At 37.2% G+C, this 25,856-nt stretch overlaps 1 protein-coding gene across 1 annotated transcript in view; it reads left to right on the top strand.

Moving 5' to 3' along the window:
* Positions 1–142: 142 nt before the first annotated feature.
* The window catches only part of LOC102844487 (short-chain dehydrogenase/reductase family 16C member 6-like), a 38,191-nt gene continuing 12,477 nt past the window's right edge, over positions 143–25,856 (top strand). Inside the window, exons 1-4 of the mRNA XM_006888894.1 lie at positions 143–463; positions 4,559–4,690; positions 7,497–7,596; positions 9,101–9,245. Of these exons, the coding sequence (XP_006888956.1) occupies positions 143–463; positions 4,559–4,690; positions 7,497–7,596; positions 9,101–9,245 (698 nt within the window). The remainder of the gene's footprint in view (positions 464–4,558; positions 4,691–7,496; positions 7,597–9,100; positions 9,246–25,856) is intronic.

Here is a 25,856-nt window from a genome sequence, read left to right as displayed (position 1 = left end):
ATCAAATATATATGTATATATAATATATATATCAAAGATAAGTAAAAAATGTTTTCTGTATGTTGCAATTTTGGTCATAATGTAACTGATTTGTCAATTATCTTTTTCATTATTAGACCATACCATTCTTCTGTCAATTAACATGGAGGCAACTCTGGACACTTTCCAACTATTAGGGAAACTTTTCTATTATTTTTTAGAAAGTTTAGTTTATTGTATAATTCCCAAGAGAAAAAAGAGTGTTGCTGGAGAAATTGTACTTATAACAGGAGCTGGGAGTGGACTTGGGAGAGAGTTGGCCATAAAATTTTCTCATCTTGGAGCCATTTTAGTGCTGTGGGACATTAACAAAGAAGGGATTTTGGAAACAAGTAGACTAGTCAAGAAAAATGGTGGTGAAAAAGTATATACCTACACATGTGACTGTGGCAACCGGCAAGAGGTCTACAATGTCGCTAAACAGGTAAGTTAACTAATGTTCTTATCAATTTATATTCACAGTGCAAGGGAAATATTTAATCTGGTCTGCATTTTTACAATGAAAGGAAGAGAAAAAGTATTTTAAAACCCCCCAAGGTCCTGCTGATCCTGCACGTCGTAAATGTGACATTGTATCTTCCAAAAAAGGGAGTGGCACCAGAATGTAAAGAGAGAATTGACAAACCTCCTAAATCCAGCATTGCCCAATCGCTTTTCATAATAAATGATTCACCTTTAGGAATGAATAGACACTGTGCTCCATCCTAATTCTGCTACACATTTGTTATATAATTTATTTAGTCACTCTAGTTTATAAGTTTTTTTATATGCAACATGTGGATTTAGGTTAGATAATCTTCAAAATTACTTCTACCTGTCATTTTTTGCTTGTTTTTTGTGAGATGTTTGTGATTTGGGGGGAGTTTTATTATTGTGCATATCTGTCATTGTCATGTACTAAGGATTTAAAAAATGCTTGAAAGTAGTATATTTCTAGATTAAATATCATCTTAAAGTTAGCCTACTGATATTTGTTCAATTTACACTGAATATTGATAAATCCTCTAACAATATCAGCTAACTTTTTTTAATGAAAGTTTACAGAGACTTTAGATTTCCGTGCATTCAATGTTACACACTTTCTACCCTGCCCATCTCTCACCCCCAGTTTGCTTTTCTCTTTGAAAAGTAAAAAAAAAAATTAATAAATAAATTCTTTCATTGTTTCACAATTTCCCTCACCCCACCCTATAGTCCACTCTACTGTACAGCTTTCATTCTGGACTTTTGTCATGACAATAATACCTAATCATATATCCCCCCTAAACAGTTCTCTACTTCATCTTTTTCAATGCAGTATACATTATTTATTCCCTTGTAGTTTCCCCCCAAACCTGATGTCAGTCCTATTTTGCAACAGTGGAACTATGTAGTATTTGTCCTTTTGTGACTGAGATATTTCACTCAGCATAATGTCTTCCAGGGTCACCAATTTTGTATAACATTTCATGAGTTCCTTTTTTTTTTCAACATAGCGTAGTATTCCATTGTGTGAATATACCAGAGCTTCTCTGGATAGGCTGTTTGTTGATGGGCACTTAGGTTGTTTCCGTCTCTTTGCTATTGTGAGCAAAACTGCCATAAACATGAGTATACATATATCTGCTTGGGTGGCAGTTCTAGTTTCTTTAGGGAATATTCCCAGTAGTGGAATTGCCGAGTCAAATGGTACTTTTATTTCCAGCTTTTTGAGAAAGCGCCATACTGCCTTCTACAGTGGTTGCACCAACAGCTAACTTTTTTTTAAATATAGTTACCATGTTTTCTAACAGTGACTGAGCTTTTGAGTAGTTACTATTCCAAGCACTTTTCACACAAAATAAGTCATTTAGTCTATACAACATAACACAATCAAACAAGGTGTTGTTGTTGCTGTTGTGTGCCATTAAATCAGAACTGATCCATAGCTGACCCTCAACCAGGTTTTCAGAGGCAGTAATCACAGGAGATTGCCTATCCTTCTCCCATGAAGTAGCTCGTGTATTTGAACTCTGAGTCTGCAGTGTTGCAGTGCAAATTCTTATCACTAGGTCACCAGCGCTCCATCCAATAAGGTATATATCATTAATAAGACCCTCAACCAGGTGGACTGTCACAGTGACTGTAGCAATGGGCTCTAATGTGTCAGAGATTGTGTCAGAGGTTGGCACAGGATGGACAGGGTTCAGATCTATTGTTCATAAGGTCACTATGAGTAATATTTAATTCAACAGCATCTAAGAACAACACAACAACGTTTATAAATGCAGACTAAAGAACAATTTGCCCAAAATCATAAAGCTAATAGTTGGCACAGCAAGATTTAAGTTCAAGGAGCCTGGCAGCAAAGTCAGCTCTCTCTGATCAACTAGCCTATGATCTAAAAGGGTGCAAGCAACCCAGTTTCACAACAGAATCCCCAGAAACTTTCCTTCCCATTGGCAATCTCAGCTGCAAACATGAGATTTTCTTATTTATTAGTATTTTAAAACTCTATTTTTTGAGTCTCTACTTGGGATCGCTGATGGTCTAGATTCCTTCGCTCTTCTTCATTTTCTATCTTCCTCCTGGGGATAGAATTCACTTTTGACAGCAATGGAGAATGACAGGCAATCCCCTCCTGTGTATCAGAGTATAGCTACACTCTATGGAGCATATAGAGACTGACTATCTTGGGAGTACATAACCAGGTCATTCCTCCAATGCAAGCTTGGGAGAACTCAAATTGACAAATTTTTGGTTAACAGAGAGTGAGGAATTTTCCCAGATTACAGAGCTGATAAATGACAGAGCTGGATGTGACCCCAAAGAAAATTTTGATTCAGAGCCTAGGCTACCCCCACAACAGAGCTATCAACAAATGTGGGAAAGTGGGAACAATAAAAAGATACTTTATAGATATACTTTCATCAATCAAAATTATAATCTCCCACCTCAACCCTTCTGACCCTAACTAATCTTTCCTTCTTGTTTAAATTTTTCTTGTGTTTTGTTTTTGGGGATTTTTTTTAACCAAAGTTATCTTTCACCATGGGACTAGATATCATCTGTCTTTTTTTTTTTTTTCCTCCACTACCTCTAAGTAAAATTCTTTGATCTGCTTTTCTGTTTGATTTCTTTACTCCCACGGAATTCCTACTTGGCAATGACTTATTGATAGCTGATTGTCTTATCTCTCTCCATTTAAGAGGAAACGAACTCCTTCAGTTCAAGGTCAGTTTCATAAAATTGACATTTCATTTCATGTTATTGTTGTTGTTTGCCATCGAATTGGAGCCAACTGGTAGCTGACTCTCCAGTGGGTTTTCAGAGGCAGTACATCGCACAGAAGGAGATTGCCCATCCTTCTCCAGAGGAGCAGCAGGTGGATTTGAACTGCATGCCTTTGTGATAGCAGTACAGTGTCTCAGCACTAGGCCATGAGAGCTCACTGGCCTTCCTTTCATAGATGATTGAGATTACTGCATCAGCAGTAATATTTATCTGGTATCTCTAAACTGCATCGACTGTAGGCTCCACACATAGCAATTCATATACTAGAACCAGTCAAGGCAAGCTGTGCTACTTTTCGGAAGCAAAATAACAGATTGTATTCAGAGCTTTAAATGGCACATAAAAAGGTGCATAAGAATCAAAGGGAATTTCCAGGAAGTCTCAATGGACATGTGTATGTATTCTGATTTGGTATATTTGGGATGGCAAAGTAAACCCTCAACAGGAGTCCAAACCAGAATAAATTTATTTGAGCTGGTTGTAACACTGAAAATATCCTTTTCCTGGAAAAAAAGGAAAAGGATTCTTAAGTAATTTTTAAAGCTTATATCAAGCTACTTCTGAACCAGCTCTGTAAGTGTCACCTAGAAAACTTACACTAGAGGTAAAATAAAATCCCATTTATAGGGTATAAAGAGCAGTGCTTAGAATAACAAGGGACAGTAGGAGCCTAGTAGTGGGACCCAGAAAACAATACCTATGACAGTCATTAGATCCAGGGTAGTTTTTATGACAAGTTTATCACAGGAGTCTATAAACAGTAGTTAAGCAAAGAAATGTTAGGGGTACCTTCATGCCAAGTGTTGGGTGAAATGCTGCAGGATCCCTGCTATTCCTCTGTAAAGTGGAAAAATTGTATTTTGAATCAGACAAGCCTGCTCCTTGTTAGCATTGTATCCTGTCAGTCCTGGCCAGGAAGGAGGACATAAGTGCCATCTAAGGAAAGCATTCACAGGCAAATTTCCTCCCCTGACATCCCTGGCCATTAGGGGCCCTGAAGGAAAAGGCATCAACATACTAGAAATAACGGGAAGTAAAAACATAACATTAGGTCATTTAAAAAAAAATTCAAGGTTTTTTCAAAAAATTACCAAAACAAAATGTTTTTAACTCAGAAATATTTTCAAATAACTCAATTTATACATGGAAGATAAAAATAAAAGACTGAGTTATAACTGAACAGAGAAGGAAGAAAATGACAGCCTGCGAAAGAAAAATATCAAACACAGCACTTTACATGAATTCCTTCTTGCTTCCCTCTGTCCAGGTTAAAAAAGAAGTGGGTGATGTCACTATACTCATCAACAATGCTGGATGCGTGACAGGAAAATCATTCCTTGAAACCCCAGACAATATGGTGGAGAAATCATTTCACGTAAATGCCTTGTCTCATTTCTGGGTAATATTTCTTTCTCATTTTTTCAATCGCTAATTAAGGAAAATCCTCCTATTTCTGCAATTCAGCGAAAGCATGACAAAAGTTAGTTCAGGTTTACCGTCCTTACAAGTAAGTATAAAAAACCATATCCTTCCAGCATGGTAATAAGCTCTGCTCACTAGGCTGGCGGCATAAAGAAGATTTTAATACTCTCATTTAGAACAGGCTGAATACCACAAGACCAATGGTAAAATACCAGGTCCTTCCTCTTTCTCATACATGTTATATTTGCTCATAGATATTAATATGCATTTAAATATGTGTATGAATTTAAACATCCAAAATACATACTCATGAAACAATATCTTTTTAGCTCTCAAACATAATTTTGAGTATCATTAAATTTATCAGAATACTAGAAGATAAAGCAAATACCACATTAAATTTTCCATCTTAAATCAAGCCTTGCCAAAAACAAGTCAAAATAGTGATTGCTCATTTTTGCCCTATAAGTTAATCCAGTTTAATGCTATTGTGAAGTCTCCCAGTCCTTAAGTTTGGCCTTGAATGACAACACAAATTGTTAAAAATGTTATCAAAGAAATGTTATCAAAATGTTATCAAAAAAATGTTATCATTTATGAAATAGTGAAACTCAACTTAAGTGTAGTTCAAATAATTTGCAATGCTGTCTGAAGTTCAAAATTACAAAATCAATTTGTTCTGAATTAATTTCCACTGAAATATGTATGTTTCTTCTAACCTGAAACATTATGGAAAGTATCATTAACTCCAGGGCCTCTGGTGGCCTCATGCTGCCAGTCCAAAAGGCATACTATTTAAATCCACCAGCAGCTTTGTGGGAGAAAGATAAACAATCTCTTCCCCATGAGAAAGCCTGTGGAGAGTGAGCTATGGGTCAATTTCAGCTGGATGGCAATGAGTAGTATGAGTATCATAACTTATCTAACCCATCAACCAATGTGAAAAGTTTTAGGAAGTCACTAATTTGCATGAGAAAAAAATCAAGTCTTGGATAAAATACAATCAGGCAAACCTGCTCCTTGTTTGCATTGTTTTATTATAGATGATGTATCAGGGGAAAGAGGCACCCCTGGTTTTGAAAAAGTCTGCTTTGTTCATGGAGTTAGGAGTAATGACTTGGTGCTAAGTAAGGGAATCCCTGGATGGTCTAGCTTCTAATCAGAGAGTTGATAAGTGGGACACATCCAGACGCTCTGAAAGTAAGACCTGGTGATTTGTCTCTGAAAAATCACAGCCATAAAACATCTGTGGAATTGTTTTATTCTGTACACATGAAGTTGTCATGAGCAAATATCAACTCAAGAACAATTAGCTTGATGTTTTTGTAGTTTTATTTTTTTATTTACTGAGGGGAAAGGTAAAGAAAACATTCTGGGAGCCCCAGGACAAGAACAGTGGGTCTTCTGCAAGGCATACAAACTTATTTTTGTTATGTGCTGTGAAGTTGGGACTGACCCAGGTTAGGCATTGATCCTCCAGATAGTTTTCAGAGGCTGTAGCTCACCTTTCTTCCAAGGAGAAGCTGGTGAATTTGAACCATATGTCTTTGAGTTGGCAGTGCAACTCCTTACTTACTAAGCCACCAGAGCTCCCTAGGAATCAATGTCTTGCCTCAGAATTAATGAATTAGTTTGACCAAAAATAACTAAAAAAAGTATTTACTTTATCGAGAGCATGCTTCTCTAACACTGGAATTTGTCCTTTTGCAAGTGATTTCTCATAGTCTGCTAATTCATTCAAGTGAGGAGAACTCTTATGGATGATATAGCCAGGAAGATGAAAAAAAAAATAAATTTTAGTACAAAATTCTAAAAACTACATGAATGAATTCCATATCCCAGAAAAACTACTTTTTACTTTTTCTAGCAAACTGTAATAGTGGAAATATATTTAATTTAACGGACATACTTTACTTGAAAGGGAAAAAAAGTCAAATGGTAGATCTAATCGGTTAGTAGGCAACATCATGATAAAGAAAAGGTTGAAGTTGTCAATGATTTCATCTTACTTGGAACCACAATCAACACCCTTGGCAATAACAGTAAGGAAATCAAGAGACGAGTTGCATTTCGAAAATCTGTGGTCAAGGACCTCTCCAGGGTCCTTAAGAACAATGATGTCATTCTAGAAACTAAGGTGTGCCTGATCCAGGGCATTATCTTCTCAATTGCTTGATGTGCATTGAAAACTGGACAATGACTAAGGATACCAGAAAAAAATCAACCCCTTCAAATTGTGGTGCTGGAGAATAGTATTGAACAGACCATGGACTGACAAGAGAGCAAACAGGTTTGTCTTGGAGAAAGTGAAACCAGGTTGCTCCTTGAAAGCAAGAATTTTGAAACACTGACTTGTATACTTTGGACATGTTGTCAGGAGGGACCAATCCTTGGAGAAGGACATCATGGTTGAAAGGGTAGAGTGACAGGAGAAGAGGGGAAGAACCCAGATGAGAAGGATTGACACAGTGACTGTGGGTGGCAATGAGGTCAGGTGTATCAGAGATGGTGAGGTTGGCTCAGGATAGGGCAAGGTTCAGAGCCATTATGGCGTAGCTATGAGTCATAGTGAAATTGATGGCACATAACAAGAACAACAACCACATAGGTTAATGGACGATGAACTATAAATTCTTTGAGGACTGTGGCTGTAAAGTACCTACGTTTGTTTTGATATAGAATTTTAACATATGTTCAGTAGTTGTTCAATGAACTAGCAAATTCCTCAAACATTTACTGTGAAAATAAATAAAATAATGATACAGTGTGTTTACATCTTCTAGACTTATAAGGCCTTCCTTCCTGCCATGATTGCAGCTGACCATGGTCACTTAGTCTGCATTTCAAGTGCAGCAGGACAAATTGGTACTAATGGACTAGTAGGTGAGTACTCTGCTTCACCGCATATATTTGTGTTCCCCAGTACTTGGCATCCAGAAATGGGGCCTCTTTTAGGATGAAATAAAAGAGCAGCCATGAGTTAGCATTGAATCACAACAATCAACTCTTATTTCAGCAGGGAAAGCTTTGGTACATTTGCATCTGTATAATGCCAGTTGTTGCTGTTGTGTAATGTCAAGTCAAAGCCAACCCACAGCTGACCTTTTGGCAGGTTTTCAGAGGCAGTAAGTCACAAAGGAGGAGATGACTCATGTTTCTTCCCAGCAGCTGGTGGATTTGAACTGTATAACTTTGTGTTAGCAGTACAGTTTCTTACCACTGGGCTACCAGAGCTCCCCTGTTGTATCCCCCTCTTGTTATGTATTTCTTTTCAAGGTTATAGATTGTTTATTGTAATACTTCTCAGAAAATCATAAAAAAGTATGAGTGAAAATTTACAAATCATTTGTTTTTTCATATACCCGGTATTGCCATTGATAAATTACAATATTTGATCAACTGATATTGTCCTTCCCCTCACCCAACTATCAGTTTTTCTTATCCTCTTCCTTTCTTTCCACCCCTGTTATCCCTCCACGATTGATTCTGTGGGTAAACATTTCTATTTGGTTTTGCTATGAGGGGACTTTTTAAATTTTTTTTCTTAGGTGGCATAAAATAATTTGTTTAATTGTGTTTCATTTGTGTACTTTGGTTTTCTTTTTACCCCTCCCTACACCAACCAAATTTTGCAACTCTGTGATTCTCCACTCTTGTCCTTCCTGCCCCCTCCCTGTCCCTTTTCAGATATTCATATACACCTTACTGGTTATTCTTCTGTTTTTACAATAAGGGTCTTATGCAGTATTTATCCTTATGCCCCTGAGTTAGTTCACTCAGCATAATGCTCTCTAGCCTACGCCATGTCATACAATATTTTTCAAAATCATTGCTCCTGAGTGCTGCACATTGTGTGAATATACTCTAATTTCTCAATCCAGTCATTTGTTGAGGGACATTTGAGCTATTTTTCATGACAACAATAAAAGAATATCCTCTTTTTTTTTTTGAGAGGAAACAGATTTGGGTTTTTCCCCCAGTCATTGTTGCACTTTTCTCCCTACCTAACCCTCCCCCCCAATTCACTCTTCTCCTTGAAAAGAAAGAAAAACTCTTTCCTTGTTATGCAATCCATCCCCCCCCATCCCCCCAATTCCACTATTCCTCTCTTTTCTAAAACCAAAGAAAAGAATACATCTATTGGCTCCTTTTTTTTCTTGGGTTAGGAGAAATTAAGGTAATTCCCATGTTGTATTTATTCAGTGATTTGCTTTTAAGTATATACTGTGGCAGTGATAGAGTGGAGTATACTCAATATTATCTGAAATATTACTCAGTATCTGAAATATTATTGCTCAATATATCTGAAAAGAGGTAAAATTGGTTCAATTTTTAAAATATCTTCAATACTAACTCTATGACTAATGGCTCTTCATTTTTGTTTTAGATTATTCTGCAAGTAAATTTGCAGCTTGTGGTACTGCAGAGGCTCTCTTCTTTGAATTAAACCTGCAAAGGAAAACTAAAATTAAAATTACCATCGTTTGTCCATACTTCATCAATACTGGAATGTTTGACGGCTGCGCAACCAAGTAGGTAACATAGTACAGCAATCTATGCTCTTAAATAAATCATAGAGCTTTTATAAATGAGCATCTTATCATTCTGAGATCCTGTAATATGAGCAATTAATTTTTATCATCTATTTTAGGAAAATTAAAAACTTCAAAATCAAATGTATTAAATTAACATGCCTTTTAAAATTATCTAAGCAGCTTATAGTATAGTGATAAAAGTAAAAATGCTAATATAATTTATTATTATATTAGTGTGCTATTATACTAATAATAAGGGAGCTCTGGTAGGCTAGTGGTAAGGAACTGCTCTGCCATGCTAAGACACAGGGTTCAAATCTACCAATTGTCCTGTGGTAGAAAGATGGACAATCTCCTCCCATGAGATTATACTGAAAACCTGAAGGAGGGTCAATTATGAGTTGGTTCCTACTCAATGGCAAATGACAACAACAGAAATACTAATAATTAGTATATTGTTACATTGTTTTTGTTGATTGTCATCAAATTGAGCACAACTCATAGAGACTCTATGAACAAAAGGCCTGAAGCCTTTCTCTAAGTATCATTGTTTCTCAAATTTCATAGAGTTTCCAAAGGCATGTTTTTTAGGAAGTGTATGCTACTGGTACACAATTATAATGTGTGGTTTAGTGATAAGGAGTTGTAGTACCATTTCAAAGGCATGTGGTTCAGATCCACATCTGTGGGAGAAAGATTAACACTCCCTCTGGTGAGATTTACAGCTTCAGAAACCCAACTGTGAAACGCACAGCTGTGAGTCTGTTCTGATTTAACAGTACATAATAAAACAATTATAATTTAACAAGAAAATTAGCTGTAAAAGTAGTTAAAATATTTATAAATACATTAAAAGATAATTTGTTCCTTAAAAAATGTTATTATGTGCACTCAAAGTTGGAATCAAATCATAGCTAACCCTCCAGCAGGTTTTCAGAGGCAATAAATCATATGGAAGGAGAACACCCATCCTTCTCCCATGGAGCATTTGGTGGACTTGAATGGCATGCCTTTGGGTTGGCATCTAAATTCCTTATCACTAAGTTACTGAGTGACTAATAACCCAAATGGTAGAATATTTTGCAACATTGGTTAACTCATATAAGAATGTGTTCAGGTTAACATTTTGGTATAAAGATTACATTTAGTAAAATAATCCAAAGCAAAGTACACATTAAATATGAAAGATATTTAGGTAGCCAACCAAATCAAGAGTACACTTGATATAAGAACAAGTGAAGTCATTATGTTTGTCAAAGAAGAAGATCTAAAATTGAATGAATCTGCTAAAAGAAATATCCAACAAAGAGTATACCTCCCTAAAGGGTAGTGAGGTTAGTTGTTGTCATTGTTGTTAATTGTTGTTGCTGCTAGGTGGCAATGAGTCAAGTAGGATGCATAATGACCCTATGAACTACGAGACTGAATCTTGTCCTGTCCTGCACCGTCCTCATGATCTCTAATATGCTTGAGCCTGTTATTTTGTTGAAGATTGTCTCTTTCTCTGACCCTCCACCTTTTTAAGTGTGATGTCTTTTTTCCAAGGCCTGATCCTTCCTGACAACAATTCTAAAGTATGTAAGGTGTGATTTCATTCTTCTTGCCTCTAAGGAGAACCCTGATTACATTTCCTCCATATAGTCCTATTTATTCATTTAGTAGTCCATGGAGTATTTAATACTCTTCTCCAACATCACAATTCAAATGCATTTATTTTTCTTCTGTCATCCTTATTCATTGCAAAATTTTTTCTGATGCACAGGAAGCAATTGAAAAATCCATGGCTAGGATCATGTTGTTTAGAATCTATTAAAGCTATAAAATTAAACACCAAGTTGAAAACAGTACCATTTACAATAACTACTGAGAAGATGAAGTAGTTTGATATAAATCAAACCAGTGATTCAAAATACTTAAGGAAAGAAAACTCTACTACAAGTTATTGTGTATTATCAAGTCAGAACCAACCCATAGCTGACCCTCCAGTGGGATTGTAGAGGCATTTAATTGCATGGGAGGAGATCGCCCATCCTTCTCACATGGAGCAACAGATGGATTTGAACCATGTGCTTTCAAGATTGCAGCACAGCTTCTTGCCACTAGGCTGCAAGAGACCTACATAAACTGACAAAAATACCATACTCATATTTCAGTATACTGGACATTGTGGAAATGTTATCCAAACCAATATATACAAGCCAATCCATGGATCAATGCAATCCAACTCAGATTCCATAGTCATTCTTTAAAGAGGAAAAAAAATAATCTTCAACTTCATGTGAAAAAGAACAGACCCTAAATAAGCAAAGAAAGCACCAACAAAGAAAAGCAAAGTAGAAGGTCTTACATTTACCTTGTGGTGTTAAATATTCCTAGACAGCCATAGGAGTCAAAATATCTTGATATTGCTGCAATAGGCACACAGGCCAATGGAACAGAATGGCGGAACCAACAGTAAATTCCTCTACCTATGGGAAACTGATCTTTGGCAAAGGGCCTAGTGAAAATTAGGGACAAACTTAGAGGCCCTAGTCATTGTTATATACCTTCGAGTTGGAACCAACTTAGAGCTGACCCTTGAGCATTTCAGGATTTCAAAGGCAGTGAATTATACAGACAGAGACTGGCCCCCTTTCTCCCTCAGAGCAGCTGGTGAATTTAAACCACATGCCTATGGGATGGCAGCACAACTCCCTACCATTAAGATACAAGAGTTAATACAAGACATAAATATTCTATTAAACATAACTAAAAGACTGCAAACAACAGAAAACAAAAAAGATGACTATGCTTTCCTAAAATTAATTTTCTAACTCATCAAAAGACTATCAAAAGAGGAAAAATGAATGTACTAATTGGGAAAAACTGAGGCAACATCGTATAAAAAAACTAATCCCTAAAATGTACAGAAATGGTGGTAAGAAGCTGCACTACAATCCCAGAAGTATGCAGTTAGAATCCACCAGATGCTCTGCTGGAGAAGGAAGGGCAATCTCCTCCTGTGCCAGTCAGATCCAATTTGGCGGTACACACACACAAAATAATAAAATTTAAAAAAAAATTTTTAAAAAAGGAAATGGCAACATCTCAATAGCAAAAGAAGCCAAACAATTCACTTTAAAAATGAGTGGAGAACATGAACAGACATTTCACCAAAGAAGACTTCTAGATGGTCAATAAATACACAACAAAATCCTTGCAGTTCTTATCTACTAGAAAGATCTAAAGCAAAACAGACATGATCTTATTCAAGTATTCAGTGACTGTAATCTTCATCCATTGCTATAGGTCCATAAAATGGTGCCACCACTGTGGAAAATAATATGGTGCTTCCTTAAAAAGTTGGAAATAGAAATACCACAAGAGTCATCCTAAAAAAAAATAATAAATTGTGATACAGTACACAATGGAATATCATGCAACAATAAACCATAAAGGTGAATCTGAAAACTGCTTGATCAACAACCAACATTATGCAGATGGTACAACCTTGCTTGCTGAAATTGAGAAGGACCTGAAGTGCTTGCTGCAGAAGGCCAAGGACTGTAGTCTTCAATATGAATTGAAGCTCAACATCAAGAAGACAAGGATTCTCACCACTGGGCTGACTGGCAGCACCATGACAGATGGAGAAGAGATTGAAGTTGTTAACAATTACAGTTTTCTTGGCTCTACACCCTTGGTAGTCAGGATGAATTGCACTGGGATATTTGCTGTCAGGGATCTCATCAGAATACTGAGAAGCAATGATGTCAGTCTAGAGACTAAGGTGTGCCATGGTCTTCACAATTACTTGCTTTGCTTCAGAGAGCTGGACAATAACTAAGGATGACAAAAGAATTTATTCCTTTGAGTTGAGGTACTGGAGAAGAGTCTTGAACACACTATCGACCACCAAGAAAACAGTTAAGTATGTCTTGGAGAAGATGAAATCAATTTTCTCCTTGGAGGCTAGGATTTTGGAGCTCAATCTCACATACTTTTCAAGAAGGACACCATGCTTGGAAGGGTGGGACAGTGCAGGAGAGGAAAACCTGATATGAGATGGATTGATACAGTTAATGGAGCAATGGGGTAGGTGTGTCAGAGTAGGTGAAACTGGCTCAAGATAGGGCAGACTTCTGTGCATTGGGTTGCTATGAGTCTCAGGAGACTCAACAGCACATAACAACAATAACAACATGTATCAACCTGAAGGAAATTATGCTGAGTAAACTTTGTCTATCACAAAATGGCAAAATGTTCTGTGAGACCACTGTTGTTGGTATGTGCTTTCAAGTCGCCTGTGACTTATGGCAGCCCTATGTAAATAGCTCTAAACCCTGTTGTATCTTAAGCCAGTATCACTGTCTCTAATACACCTACTGCCATTATCTCAGTTACTGTGTCAATACATCTCATCTTGGGTCTTCTTCTCCTGAGCTGTCTGTGAATCTTTCCAACCATAATATCCTTCAAGGACTGGTCCCTCCTGGCAACAAGCCCAAAGGGTGTGTGAGACCAAGCTTCAAAATCCCTTCATACAAGAAATAGCTTGGCTTCATCCTTTTAAGGATAAACCTATTTGTTATTTTGGAAGTCCAATACTTTTCTCCAGCAGTACAGCTCAAAGGCATCAATTACTCTGTTATCCTTATTCATTGCCCAGCTTTCCTATGCAAATAATTGCAAAGATCATGGCCTGGATTAGGCATAACTTACTCTCCAGATTAACATAATCACTCTGAAGAGTTCCCTGACAGCAATTTGGTTTTTTATTTCTTTCCTGACTGCTGGTGCCAAGGGTACTGATTATGGAAACGAGTCAACTGAGATTGTTGACAGTCTCAATCTCATTATCTTCTCCATCTGTCATGCCAACTGGTCCAGTGATGAGAATCTTTGTTTTCTTGATGTTGAGCTTCAGTCCATATTGAAGACTATAGTCCTTGACCTTCTACAGCAAATGTATCAGGTCTTCCTCAGTTTTGGCAAGCAATGTTGTGTCTTATACAAAACGTAGGTTGTTGATGAATCTTCTTACAATCCTTGTTGATGAATCTTCTTACAATCCTGATGTAAAGAAAGAAACATTCCTGTATGTTTGTCAGAGGTAAGAGAGGAAGGAAGGGTAAATAACAAACTAGAGAGCATACACTAGACACAGGACAACACAAAATGATAAAGGAAAGAAAGACACTGAGATGAGTAAAAGAGTAAATAACAACAAAGGTAAATAATATTACATACATAATCCTACAGTCAAATAATGATAATAATCTAGGGGTAGATACTTAGTAGACAGATAGGGAGCAATGGTGGCCAGTGTGTATGGAATTGTGCTGCTAACCCAAAGATTCAAGATTTGAATCTACCAGGTAGTTCAAGGGAGAAAGATGGACAATCACCTCCTGTGTTATTTACAACCTCTGAAGACCAGCTGAAAATTTGTGAGAAGGCAGGTGTTAACATACCCACAAACATGTATGTTTGACACAATATGTTTACACACATATATTTATATGTGTTGTGATTAAATCCACTAAAATAGCAATGCATACAGGGGCAAAATTACTAGAGTTCTTAGACATAGCCAAGCGCCTTGAATGAATGAATGAATTGCTGAGCCTAGGACCTCAGGAACATAATTTCAAAAGACTTCTAGGTTAATTGGCAAAATACAGAGTCTACAAAAGACAATGTTCTACATTCTACTCTAGTAAATAGTAATAGAATAGTAAATAGAAACTGGGTCTGCCTATTAAATCTACTGGATAGTAAACATCATGAGATTCTATCTTTCCCAAACTTTAAACTGCAAAGGATCCAGAGTAGATGGTTGAAATAGGTAGGTGATATCACTAGTTTCTGTCACTTTTGTCCCCACCCCTCACATCTTCCTCTATGAGGCCAACTGGAGTGGAACAGACAGTGGCAAGTAGTTCTTTCTCTTGCTCCATAATGCAGAGGTTCTGCCAGGTAAAGGTAGAGACTCACTTTAAAACTAGAAATTTCCTAACCCTTATATGGGATCTGACTTCAATTGGATCAAACCATTCATCAGTGTACTGCTAAAAAAAATTATATGTATATATATCAGCCAGTTTGAAAATGTGGAGCTAGAAAAGTATTGAGTAAAGCAGAACAGGCTAATCTTAATTAGGAAAAGAAACAATCAAAAAGAGGCTGGCTGAAACAAGAGTTATCTTAGGCAGCCACGAAGATTGTATAAATGCCCAAGACTTCATCCTCTGAGGAATAACATCAAAAGCTTCACACTGGAGGGATTAGGAGCTGGAGAATAAACGTCTTTGATCTATTCCAGTTAATTCACTAAACAGGCAAGTAAACAACAACAATAATAAATCTCACAGGCCATAACAATATAGAATTGATGCAATATATTATCTAAAAATCCAGTTTGCAACAGAAATTTCTAATATGCAAGTAAAAGAGAAAATGTGATTTAAGTAGAGAAAAAAACTTGGCAATATATATTACCTTTTTTTGTTTGTTTGTTTTGGTGTTTCATCAAATCAGATCTCCGACTGTCACAGGAGGAGATTGTCCCTCCCACTCCTGATGCGTCTGGTGGATTTGAAGGCAATATATATTACCTTTGAGAGGGCCCAGATGTTGAATGTAGGTGAACACTAAAATTACAAAATATATCCATAGATCTAAAGAAATCCATGTTTAAAGAATAAAAGCAAGATATGATGATGTCATCAAACATAAAGAGCAATTATGTAAAATATTCAAGAAAATTACATAAAACATATAGCATCAATGTAAATTATGCAGTTGCAAAGAATAATAATGAAAAAGAAACTTAATTAGGCCAGCAAATGCATAAATAGGACACACAAGTAGTTTTGAGCCAGCAAAAGGTAATAAAATCAATAAATTTAGAGTGTTCTCTTGTTTCAAGAAGTTGGATTCTGGAAGGTAGGTCATTTTTATTTTATTAACTATTAAGTGTCAATTATTTGGTCTTTTTTAATTTAACTAAAAATCAGGTGTAAGCTGTTTGGTCATTTTTATTTAATTAACAAACAAATGTGGCTGGAAACCTCTTGTGTAAAACAACTAGGACCCAGTGGACATGATTTCATGATAAAAAGTTGATTGAGGCCTGCCTGAGAGCCTCTTGTTTGAAGCAGTTGGATTATAGAAGATAAGTTGTTTTTATTTCATTAACAATTACATGTTAAATGTTTGGCTATTTTTATTTAATTTCAGTTGTGGGTTTGAAGCCTCTTCTTTAAACCAATTAGGATCCGGTGGGTAGGCCTTTGCAATCAAAAGTTGATTTGATCCTGGGTCTAGTGTGAAGATTGATTTGCTATTAGAGTTACAAATTAAATTGTCAGTTTGTTTTGTTTGAGAACATTGCTATGCTTAGCACAGTGTATGTCTGTCAGTTTGTTGTACTGAGAAACTTGTGGATTGCTGTGATACTGAAAGCTATATCACTGACATGTCAAATGCCACAAAGTTTACCCATGGTGCACAGATTTTAGAACAGACCCAGATTAAGACAGACTATGAAGCAAGATTGGCCATCCAATTCTTAAATAACAGACCTCTGAAAACCCGAGGAACACACATAGTTATAGCAGTACTGGTAAAGCCCAGACTGGAAGTCAGTCAAAATGAGGAAAAACAATGGCAAACATCATTTAATAATTGGAATGTGGAATGTAAATAACTGGAATGTTTGCAAATGAGAAATTGTGAAAAAATGAAATGGAACACAATGAATACTGACATACTAGGCATTAAGTAGATGAGTCAGACTAATTTTGGCCAGTTTGAATCAGATAATTACATGGAGGACAACTACTTGGCCAACTGACTGGAAGAGATCCAGATTTATCTCCATTAAAAAAAAAAATGACCCATCAGAGTGTGGAAGTTATCAAACCATATAATTAATATCACATACTAGCAAAATCCTGCTGATGGTTAACTAGAATTGAGTGAAACAGTACCTTGACAGAGATCAGAACTACAAGCTGGGTTTAGAAGAGGTCATGGCACTACAGACATCATTGCCAATGTCAGATGAATCTTGGCAGAAAGTAAAGAGTACCAGAAGAATATCTGTTTCATTGACTGTGCAAAGGTATTTAACTGTGATCACAAAAAAATTGTGGCTAACCTTGAGGAAAATGGGAGCACTTGATTATGCTTATGCTAAACCTTTACTTGGTCCAGGAAATAGTCCTCAGAACAAAACAGGGAAACACAGCATGATTCAAAATCAGGAAAGGAGTGCATCAAGAATGCATCCTGTCTCCATCACTTTTCAGTCTGTATGCAGAACAGATTATTTGGGAGGCTGGGCTTTATATGGATGAATATGGAATCAAGATTGGAGGAAGAATCATTAACAACATACATTATGCAGACGACACAACCTAGCTTGCTGAAACTGAGGAGGACCTGAAGCGCTTGCTGCAGATCAAGGATTCTAGTCTTCTATATGGATTGAAGCTCAACATCAAGAAGACAGAGATTCTCACCACAGGGCCAATTGGCAGCACCATGACAGATGGAGAAGGGATTGAGGTTGTTAACAATTACAGCCTTTTAAGGTCCACAGTCAACATTCATAACATATAAAGAAAGAGATCAAAAGACGAATTGCACTAGGAAAATCTGCTGTCAGTGACCTCTCCCCAGTCTTGAAAAGCAACGATGTCAGTCTAGAGATTAAAGTGCGCCTAATTCAGGCCATGATCTTAGCAATTACTTGTTATGCTTCAGAAAGCTGTACAATGACTAAAGAGGACAGAAGAACAAAAAATTGATGCCTTCAAATTGTGGAGCTGGAGAAGAGTCTTGAACATACTACGGGCTGCCAAAAAAATAAATTGTTCTGTCTTGGAGAGTATGAAACCAAGTTTCTCCTTGGAGGTTAGGATTTTCAAGCTCCATCTCACATGCTTTGGGTATATGGTCAAGAGAGATCAGTCCTTGGAGAAGGACATCATGCTTGGAAGGGTGGAGGTACAGCGCAGGAGAGGAAGACCCTGGATGAGATGAATTGATACAATAACTGGGGTAATGAGGGTAGCTGTGTCAAAATTAGTGAGACTGACTCAGGACAGGGTAGGGTTCAAAGCTGCTGTACATATGGTCACTATGGGTCACAGCGACTTGACAGCAAAAAACAATACTTTTCTGGGCATGACAAACAGAAGAATGGTGTTGCGGTCATAGTTAAAAAGTCAATTTCAAGTTCTATTATGAAATACAATATTTAACTGAGAGGCTATTAGCCATACACCTACAAGGAAGACCTGTTAATATGACCATTATGCAAATATACACTCCTGTCTCTATAGCCAAAGAGGAAAAATTGAAAATTTTTGCCATATCTTGCAGTTCGCAATTGACTGAACATGTAACCAAGATGCATTAATAATTGGAAACTGGAATGCAAAAGATGGAGAAAGCAAAGAAGGAATAGTTGGTCAGAAAATACGGGCTTGGTGATAGAAATGAGGCTGGAAATAGAATGATCTCATTTTCTATTTTCAATGACTTGTTGTTGATGTTGTTGTTGTTATGTGCCGTCGAGTCGCTTGCGACTCATAGCAACCCTATGTACAACAGCCCTAAACCCTGCTCTATCCTGTGCCAACCTCACTGCCTCTGACACATCCATCCCGATTACCCCAGTCACTGAATCAATCCACCTCATAGAGGGTCTTCCCCTCCTGCGCTGTCCCTCCACTCTGCCCAGCATGATGTCCCTCTCCAAAGACCTGTCTCTCCTTACAACATGTCCAAAGTATATCAGGTGAAGCCCCAGAATCCTTGCCTCCAAGGAGCAGCTTGGTTTAACCCTCTCCAGGATGAATCTACTTGTTTTCTTGGCAGTCCATGGTACATTCAGTACTCTTCTCCAGCACCACAGCTCAAAGGCATCAATTCTCCTTCTATCCTCCCTAGTCATTGTCCAACTCTCTGATGCATAACAAGTGATTGCAAAAACCATGGCCTGTATCAGGCGCACCTTAGTCTCCAGAGAGACACTGTTGCTCTTGAGTACTTTAGAGAGGTCCCTAACCGCAGACTTTCCCATCGCAATACATTTTTTTATTTCCTGGCTACTGGTGCCAAGAGTGTTGACCGTGGAGCCGAGCAAACTGAAGCTGTGAACAATCTCAATCTCTTCATCATCCATCCTGATGCTACCGATTGGTCCAGTGGTGAGAATGTTTGTCTTCTTGACATTGAGCCTCAATCCATATTGGAGGCTGCAGTCCTTGACCCTCTGCAGTAAGTGCATGAGGTCCTCCTCAGTTTCAGCGAGCAGGGTAGTGTCATCTACATTACGATCGTCCACCAATCCTAACGCCACGCTTCTCCTCATAGAGCCCAGCCTCCTGGATAATCTGTTCTGCATACAGGTTGAAAAGGTATGGAGACAGGACACATCCCTGGCGTACGTCCTTCCCAATTTTGAACCATGCAGTGTTTCCTTGCTCTGTTCTGACGACTGCCTCTTGGTCCAAGTATAGGTTTCTCATTAGCACAATTAAATGTTCTGGTATTCCCATTCTTCTCAGAGTCAGCCACAGTTTGTTATGATCCACACAGTCAAATGCCTTTGCATAGTCAATGAAACACAGATATACATTCCTCTAGTATTCCCTGCTTTCAGCCAAGATCCATCTAACATTAGCTACAATATCCTTAGTACCATGACCCCTTCTAAACCCAGCCTGGACTTCTGGCATTTCTCTGCTGATGTACTGTTCCAGTCATTTTTGGATAATCTTCAGTAGAATCTTGCTTGCATGTGAAATCAATGATATTGTTCTGTAGTTTCCACACTCAGTTGGGTTGCCCTTCTTTGGGATGGGAACAAATATAGACCTCTTCCAGTCAGTTAGCCAAGTGGTTGTTCTCCAGATTTCTTGGCACAACTTACTCATTAAAAATACCATTTATAAAAGACACAGATGGTGACTTTACACATGGACTTCACTCAATGCATTGCATATGAATCAGACTGAGTACATCTGTGGAAAGAATCATTGGAGAAGTTAAATATAGGAAGTCAAAACTAGGCCAGGAGCAACTGTGGGTCAGACCATCAATTGCTCATATACAAATTAATACTGAGACCAAAGTAAATTAAAATAAGTTCATGAAAACCAAAATATGATTTTGGATTTATTCCATCTTAATTTCAAAATCATCTTAAGAATAGATTTGAAACATTGAACATCAGTAATTGAAGACCAGATGAGTTGTGGGATTATATCAAGGATATCACCCATGAAGAAAGTAAAATATCATTACAAAGACAGAGGAGAAAGAAAAAACTAAAATGGATATCAGAAGAGACTCTAAAAATTGCACTAGAGCATCAGAAGCCAAATCAGAGGGAAATCATGCCAAGTAAAAGAGCTGAACAGATTTCAAGGGGCAGCTCAGGAGGACAAAATGAAGTACTATAATGGAATGGGCAGAGAGCTGAAATTGAAAAAAAAAGGGAAGAACTCACTCTGCATCTCTCAAGCCAAGAAAACCAAAGAACAAATTTAAGCTTCAAGTCATAATATTGAAAGATACTATGGGCAATATTGAATGACACAGAAAACATCAAAAGAAGATTGAGGAAATACACAGACTCACTGTACCAAAAAGACTTGACTAACTGGAAAATTTCCTTATAAACAGGAGCCAGTGGTAAAGAAAAATGAAGTAGAAACTGCATTAAAGGAACTGGCAAAAAATAAGGTATTTATGAGATACCAGTAGACTTGTTTTAAATAACAGATGCAGCCTTGGATGTGCTCACAAGTACAATGCCAGGACATTTGGAAGACAGCTGCCTCGCCAACAGATTCAAAGAGGTCTATATTTGTTCCTAGTCCCAAGAAAGATTTTCCAAAAGAATGTGGAAACTATCAAACAATATCATTAATATCACATGTGAGTAAAATATTGAAGATCATTCAAAAATGGCTAGAACAGCACATATATTAGGGAACTGCCAGAAGTTATAGCAGGATCTAGAAGAGGTAGTGGCACCAGGGCCATTGCTGATGTCAGGTGGATCCTGCCTGAAAGTAAAGAATATCAAGAGAATGTCTATTTACACTTTATTGATTATTCAAAGGCATTTGACTGTATGGATCACAGCAAGTCATGGTTAACACTGAGAAAATGGGAATCCCAGAGCACTTAATTGTGCTCATGCAAAACCTATACCTAGACCAAAAGGCTATTGTGTGAAAAGAGCAAGCAAATACTACATGGTTAAAAATTAAGAAGGAAGTGTGTCAGGGTTGTATTCATTCTCCCTATCTTTTCAATCTGTACGCTGAGCAAATTATTTGAGAAACTGGAATCAATGAAGAGAAAGATGGTAACAGGATTAGAGGGGAAACTCATCAATAACCTGCATTATGCAGGTGAAACAATGTTGCTTGCTGAAAGTGGACTTGAAATACTTGTTGCAGAAGATAAAAAAATACAGTCTTCAATATGGATTGCATATTGGATGTCAAGAAAACAAAGGTTCTTACCACTGGACTTATAGGCAAGATCATGATAGATGGAAAAAAGATTCAAACCGCCAACAACTTAATTTTATTTAAATCCACAATTAACACTCTTGTTACCAGCAGTCAGGAAATCAGGGGTTGTATTGCACTGGGAATATCCGCAGTTATGGACTTCTACAAATTATTGAGGAGTAATGATGTCAGTTTGAGGACTAAAGTTTGCCATAATCTTTCTGATGACTTGATATGTATCTGAGAGCTGGACAATGAATAAGGATGACAGAGGAAGAGGTGATGCCTTTAAGCTGTAGTGTTGGGGAAGAGCATTGAACATATTATGGACTGCTAAAAGAAAAAAGAAAAATGTCTTGGAGAGGGTGCAGCCAGAGTGCTCTTTGGAAGCAGATAATGAGGCTTGGCCTCACATACTTCAGACACATTGCTAGGAGGGGCTATTCTTTGGAGAGGGACGTGATACTTGGAAAGGTGGAGGACTGGCAAGGGAAGACCCTCGACCAGTTAGTTTGACATTGTGACTGCCACAATGGGTTCTAATGTGTCAGGAAGTGTGAGGATGGCACAGTAAAGGACAGGTTTCAGATCTGTTGTTCATAGGGTTGCTATGGGTCCTACTCGACTCATCAGCACCTAAAAACAACAAAGATAAATTGATCAATATGACAGAAAGAAGAAAGAAAAGGCTGTGCAATCAGGAAGAAAGGGAGAGAAAAATTAGGAATAAAATACAGCCTTAGGGAAATGTGAGACGTCATTTAGTACCTGACGTGTGTGTAAGCATATGCTCATTACCAGGAAGAAAAAAAAGGGAAAGTAATAGGGAAAAAAATTTAAAAAGTTTCAAAATTCCCCAAACATGGTATAAAATATTAATCTACATTTTCAAGAGGGTCAACAGACCAGTAAGAAAAGCACAAAGGGTCCACAAAAATCATAATAAAAATGTTGAACTCTAAAATGAGAAAAATCTCAAAATCAACAAGAAAATCAGGTGACCATCATGTGTGAGGGAACCCTCATTGATTAATAGCTGAATTATTAACAGAAACAAAGGCTTTAGAAAGCTGTAGGAGACATATTCAAAGTTCTGAAAGATAAAAACTAGTAACAAAGAGTATTAGAGCCAGCACAACTCTCTTGCAAAAATTAAGACCTCTCTAGATTTTATATTTTTTTTTAAATTTAGGTTGTTTATTTTTCATTTCAATGAACATATACAGAGATTTTGGGATTCCATTCATTCATTGTTGCACCCTTCTCCCCGTAAATTTTATATTTTAAAAAAAAAAAGACTCTGAGAGAATGAATTGATAAAAACCTGATTTATAAGCTATACTAATAAAAGTTCTTCTGGCTGCTGATAAATAAATACCAGAAACTAATGGGAGGGGGAGAAAGAGCTTCTGTAAGCAAAATAAAATAGGTACTTTAAAATGCAATGTAAATGTATACTTCTTCTGCTTTCTTTTTATAATGGATTTAAATTGTAATTTCATAAATAATACACATGTAAATCTTTATTGGAACTCTAATATAGATAAATGTAATGTATTTAACAATAAGAGTACAAAAGAAGTAGATTGAAATGCATCTACCATAATATGGAAATAACTTCAAGAAATGAGAATCAGAAATTATGAAGGATGATATCATGAACTCTGTGGATTATATCTAAACATCAAGTTAATAAATATCTTCACCACTGGTTTAATAAGAAGCCTGAAAATAGATGGTGGAATGTAGGAAAATTAAACATTGTTAAGAAAGAAATGGAATGCATAAACATTGACATATTAGGTATTGGCAAAGTGGGTTGGCTTGGCATGGGACATTTTTAATCAAATGATCATATGATCTACTATGCTGAGGATGAGACCATTTATTGATCCATCTTGAAGTACAATGCGGTGACAGGATAATATTTATACACATATAAGGATCCAGTGAAAAACCACTATCATTTAAATATATGCACTAAAAACTAGAGCCAAAGAGGAAGAAATAGAAGATTTCTATAAACATTTGCAGTCAGAAGTTGACAGATCATGCAATCAAGATGCATTGATAATAATAGGTTACTGGAATGCAAAAGCTGGGAACAGGGAAAAAGGATCAGTAGTTGGAAAATATGGACTTAGTGACAGAAATGAGGCTGGAGATAGAATGGTAGAATTCTGCACATTCAATGATTTATTCATTGCAAATACATTTTATAGCAAACATAAATTCAGGCTACAGACATAGGTTTCACCTGATGGTATGCATTGGAATCAAATGGTTATATCTGTGGAAATCACTGGACAAGCTCAATATCAGCTGTGAAAATTAGGCCAGCTGCTAATTGTGGAACAGACCACCAACTACTCATACGCAAGTTCAAGCTGAAGTTGAAGAAAATTAAGTCAAATCCACAGGAGCCAAAATTTGACCTTAAGTCTATCCCACTTGAATTTCAAAACCATCTCAGAAACAGGTTTGAAGCCTTGAGCACCAATGAGGGAAGACCAAATGAGCTGTGGGAGGATATTAAGAATATCATCCATGAAAAAGGCAAAAAGTCATTACAAAGGCAGAAGATGAAGAAAAGAGAGAGATGGATGTCAGATGAGAGTCTGAATATTGCATTAGCATGCCGAGAAGCCAAAGATAAGGAAGAAATCAAGAAATTACGGAGCTGAACAGAAGATTTCAAAGGACAGCTAAGGAAGAAAAACCGAAGTATTATAATGAAATGTGCAAAGAGCTGGAGTCAGAAAATCAAAAGGGCTTAAAACATGTTCAGCATTTCTTAAGCTCAAGGACTTGAAAATCAAGTGGCGATACTTAAGGATGCTTTGGGAAGAATACTAATAAAGTAATCCAGGAAGCATTAAATGAAGATGGAAAGAATATACAGAGTCATTGTACCAAAAGGAATTGGTGGATACAGAAAAATTTCATGAAACAACTTATAAGCAAAAGCCTATGCTGATAAAGGAAAAAGTTGAAGCTGCTCTAAAAGAATTGGCAAAAAACAAGGCCCAAGGAATAGAGGGCATACCTATTGATATATTTCAACAAACAGATGCTGCCCTGGATGTGCTAAGTTGTGCCAAGAAATCTGGAGGACAACTACCTGGCCAACTGACTGGAAGAGATCAATATTTTTTCCCATACCAAAGAAAGATGACCCGACAGAGTATGCAAATTATTGAACAATATCATTAATATTACATGCAAGCAAGATTCTGCTGAAAATTATCCAAAATGCAACTGGACCAGCGTGTCAGCAGAGAACTGCCAGATGTGCAGGCTGAGTTTAGAAGAGGCCGTGGTACTAAGGATATTATAGTTAACGTTCGAAGGATCTTGGCTGAAAGCAGAGAGTACCCGAAGAATGTCTGTCTGTGTTTCATTGTCTATGCAAAGGCATTTGACTGTGTGGATCACAACAAACTGTGGCTGACTCTGAGAGGAATGGGAATCCCAGAACATTTGATTGTGCTTATGCGAAACCTATACTTGAAAAGATATGGAGACAGAAAACATCCCTGGTGTACATCCTTCCCGACTTTATACCATGCAATGTCTCCTTGCTCTGTTCTGACAACTACCTCTTGGTCCAAGTATAGGTTTTGCATTAGCACGATCAAATATTCTGGAATTCCTTTCCTCTGGTACTCTCTGCTTTCAGCCATGATCCATCTAACATTAGCTATAATATATCTAGTACCACGACTACTTCTAAATCTAGCCTGCACATCTAGCAATCTCTGCTGACATGTTACTCCAGTCGTTTTTAAATCATTTTTAGCAAAATCTTGCTTGCATGTGATATTAATGATAGTGTTTGATAGTTCCTGCACTCTGTTGGGTCACCTTTCTTTGGAATGGAAACAAATATCGATCTCTTCCAGTCAGTTGGCCAGTTAGTTGTCCTCCAGATTTCTTGGCACAACTTAGTGAGCACATTCAGGGTAGCATCTGTTTGTTGAAATATGTCAATTGGTATGATGTCAACTCCTGGAGCCTTGTTTTTTGCCAGTTCTTTCAGAGCAGCATCAACTTCATCCTTCACCACTACAGGCTCTTGCTCATA

The sequence above is a fragment of the Elephantulus edwardii genome, unplaced genomic scaffold (genome assembly GCF_000299155.1).
Source record: "Elephantulus edwardii isolate Elephantulus edwardi_28Jun2011 unplaced genomic scaffold, EleEdw1.0 scaffold00072, whole genome shotgun sequence".
Lineage (NCBI taxonomy): Eukaryota > Metazoa > Chordata > Mammalia > Macroscelidea > Macroscelididae > Elephantulus > Elephantulus edwardii.
Note: the sequence above shows the minus strand (reverse complement) of the source record. Positions and strands in the feature narration are given on the sequence as shown.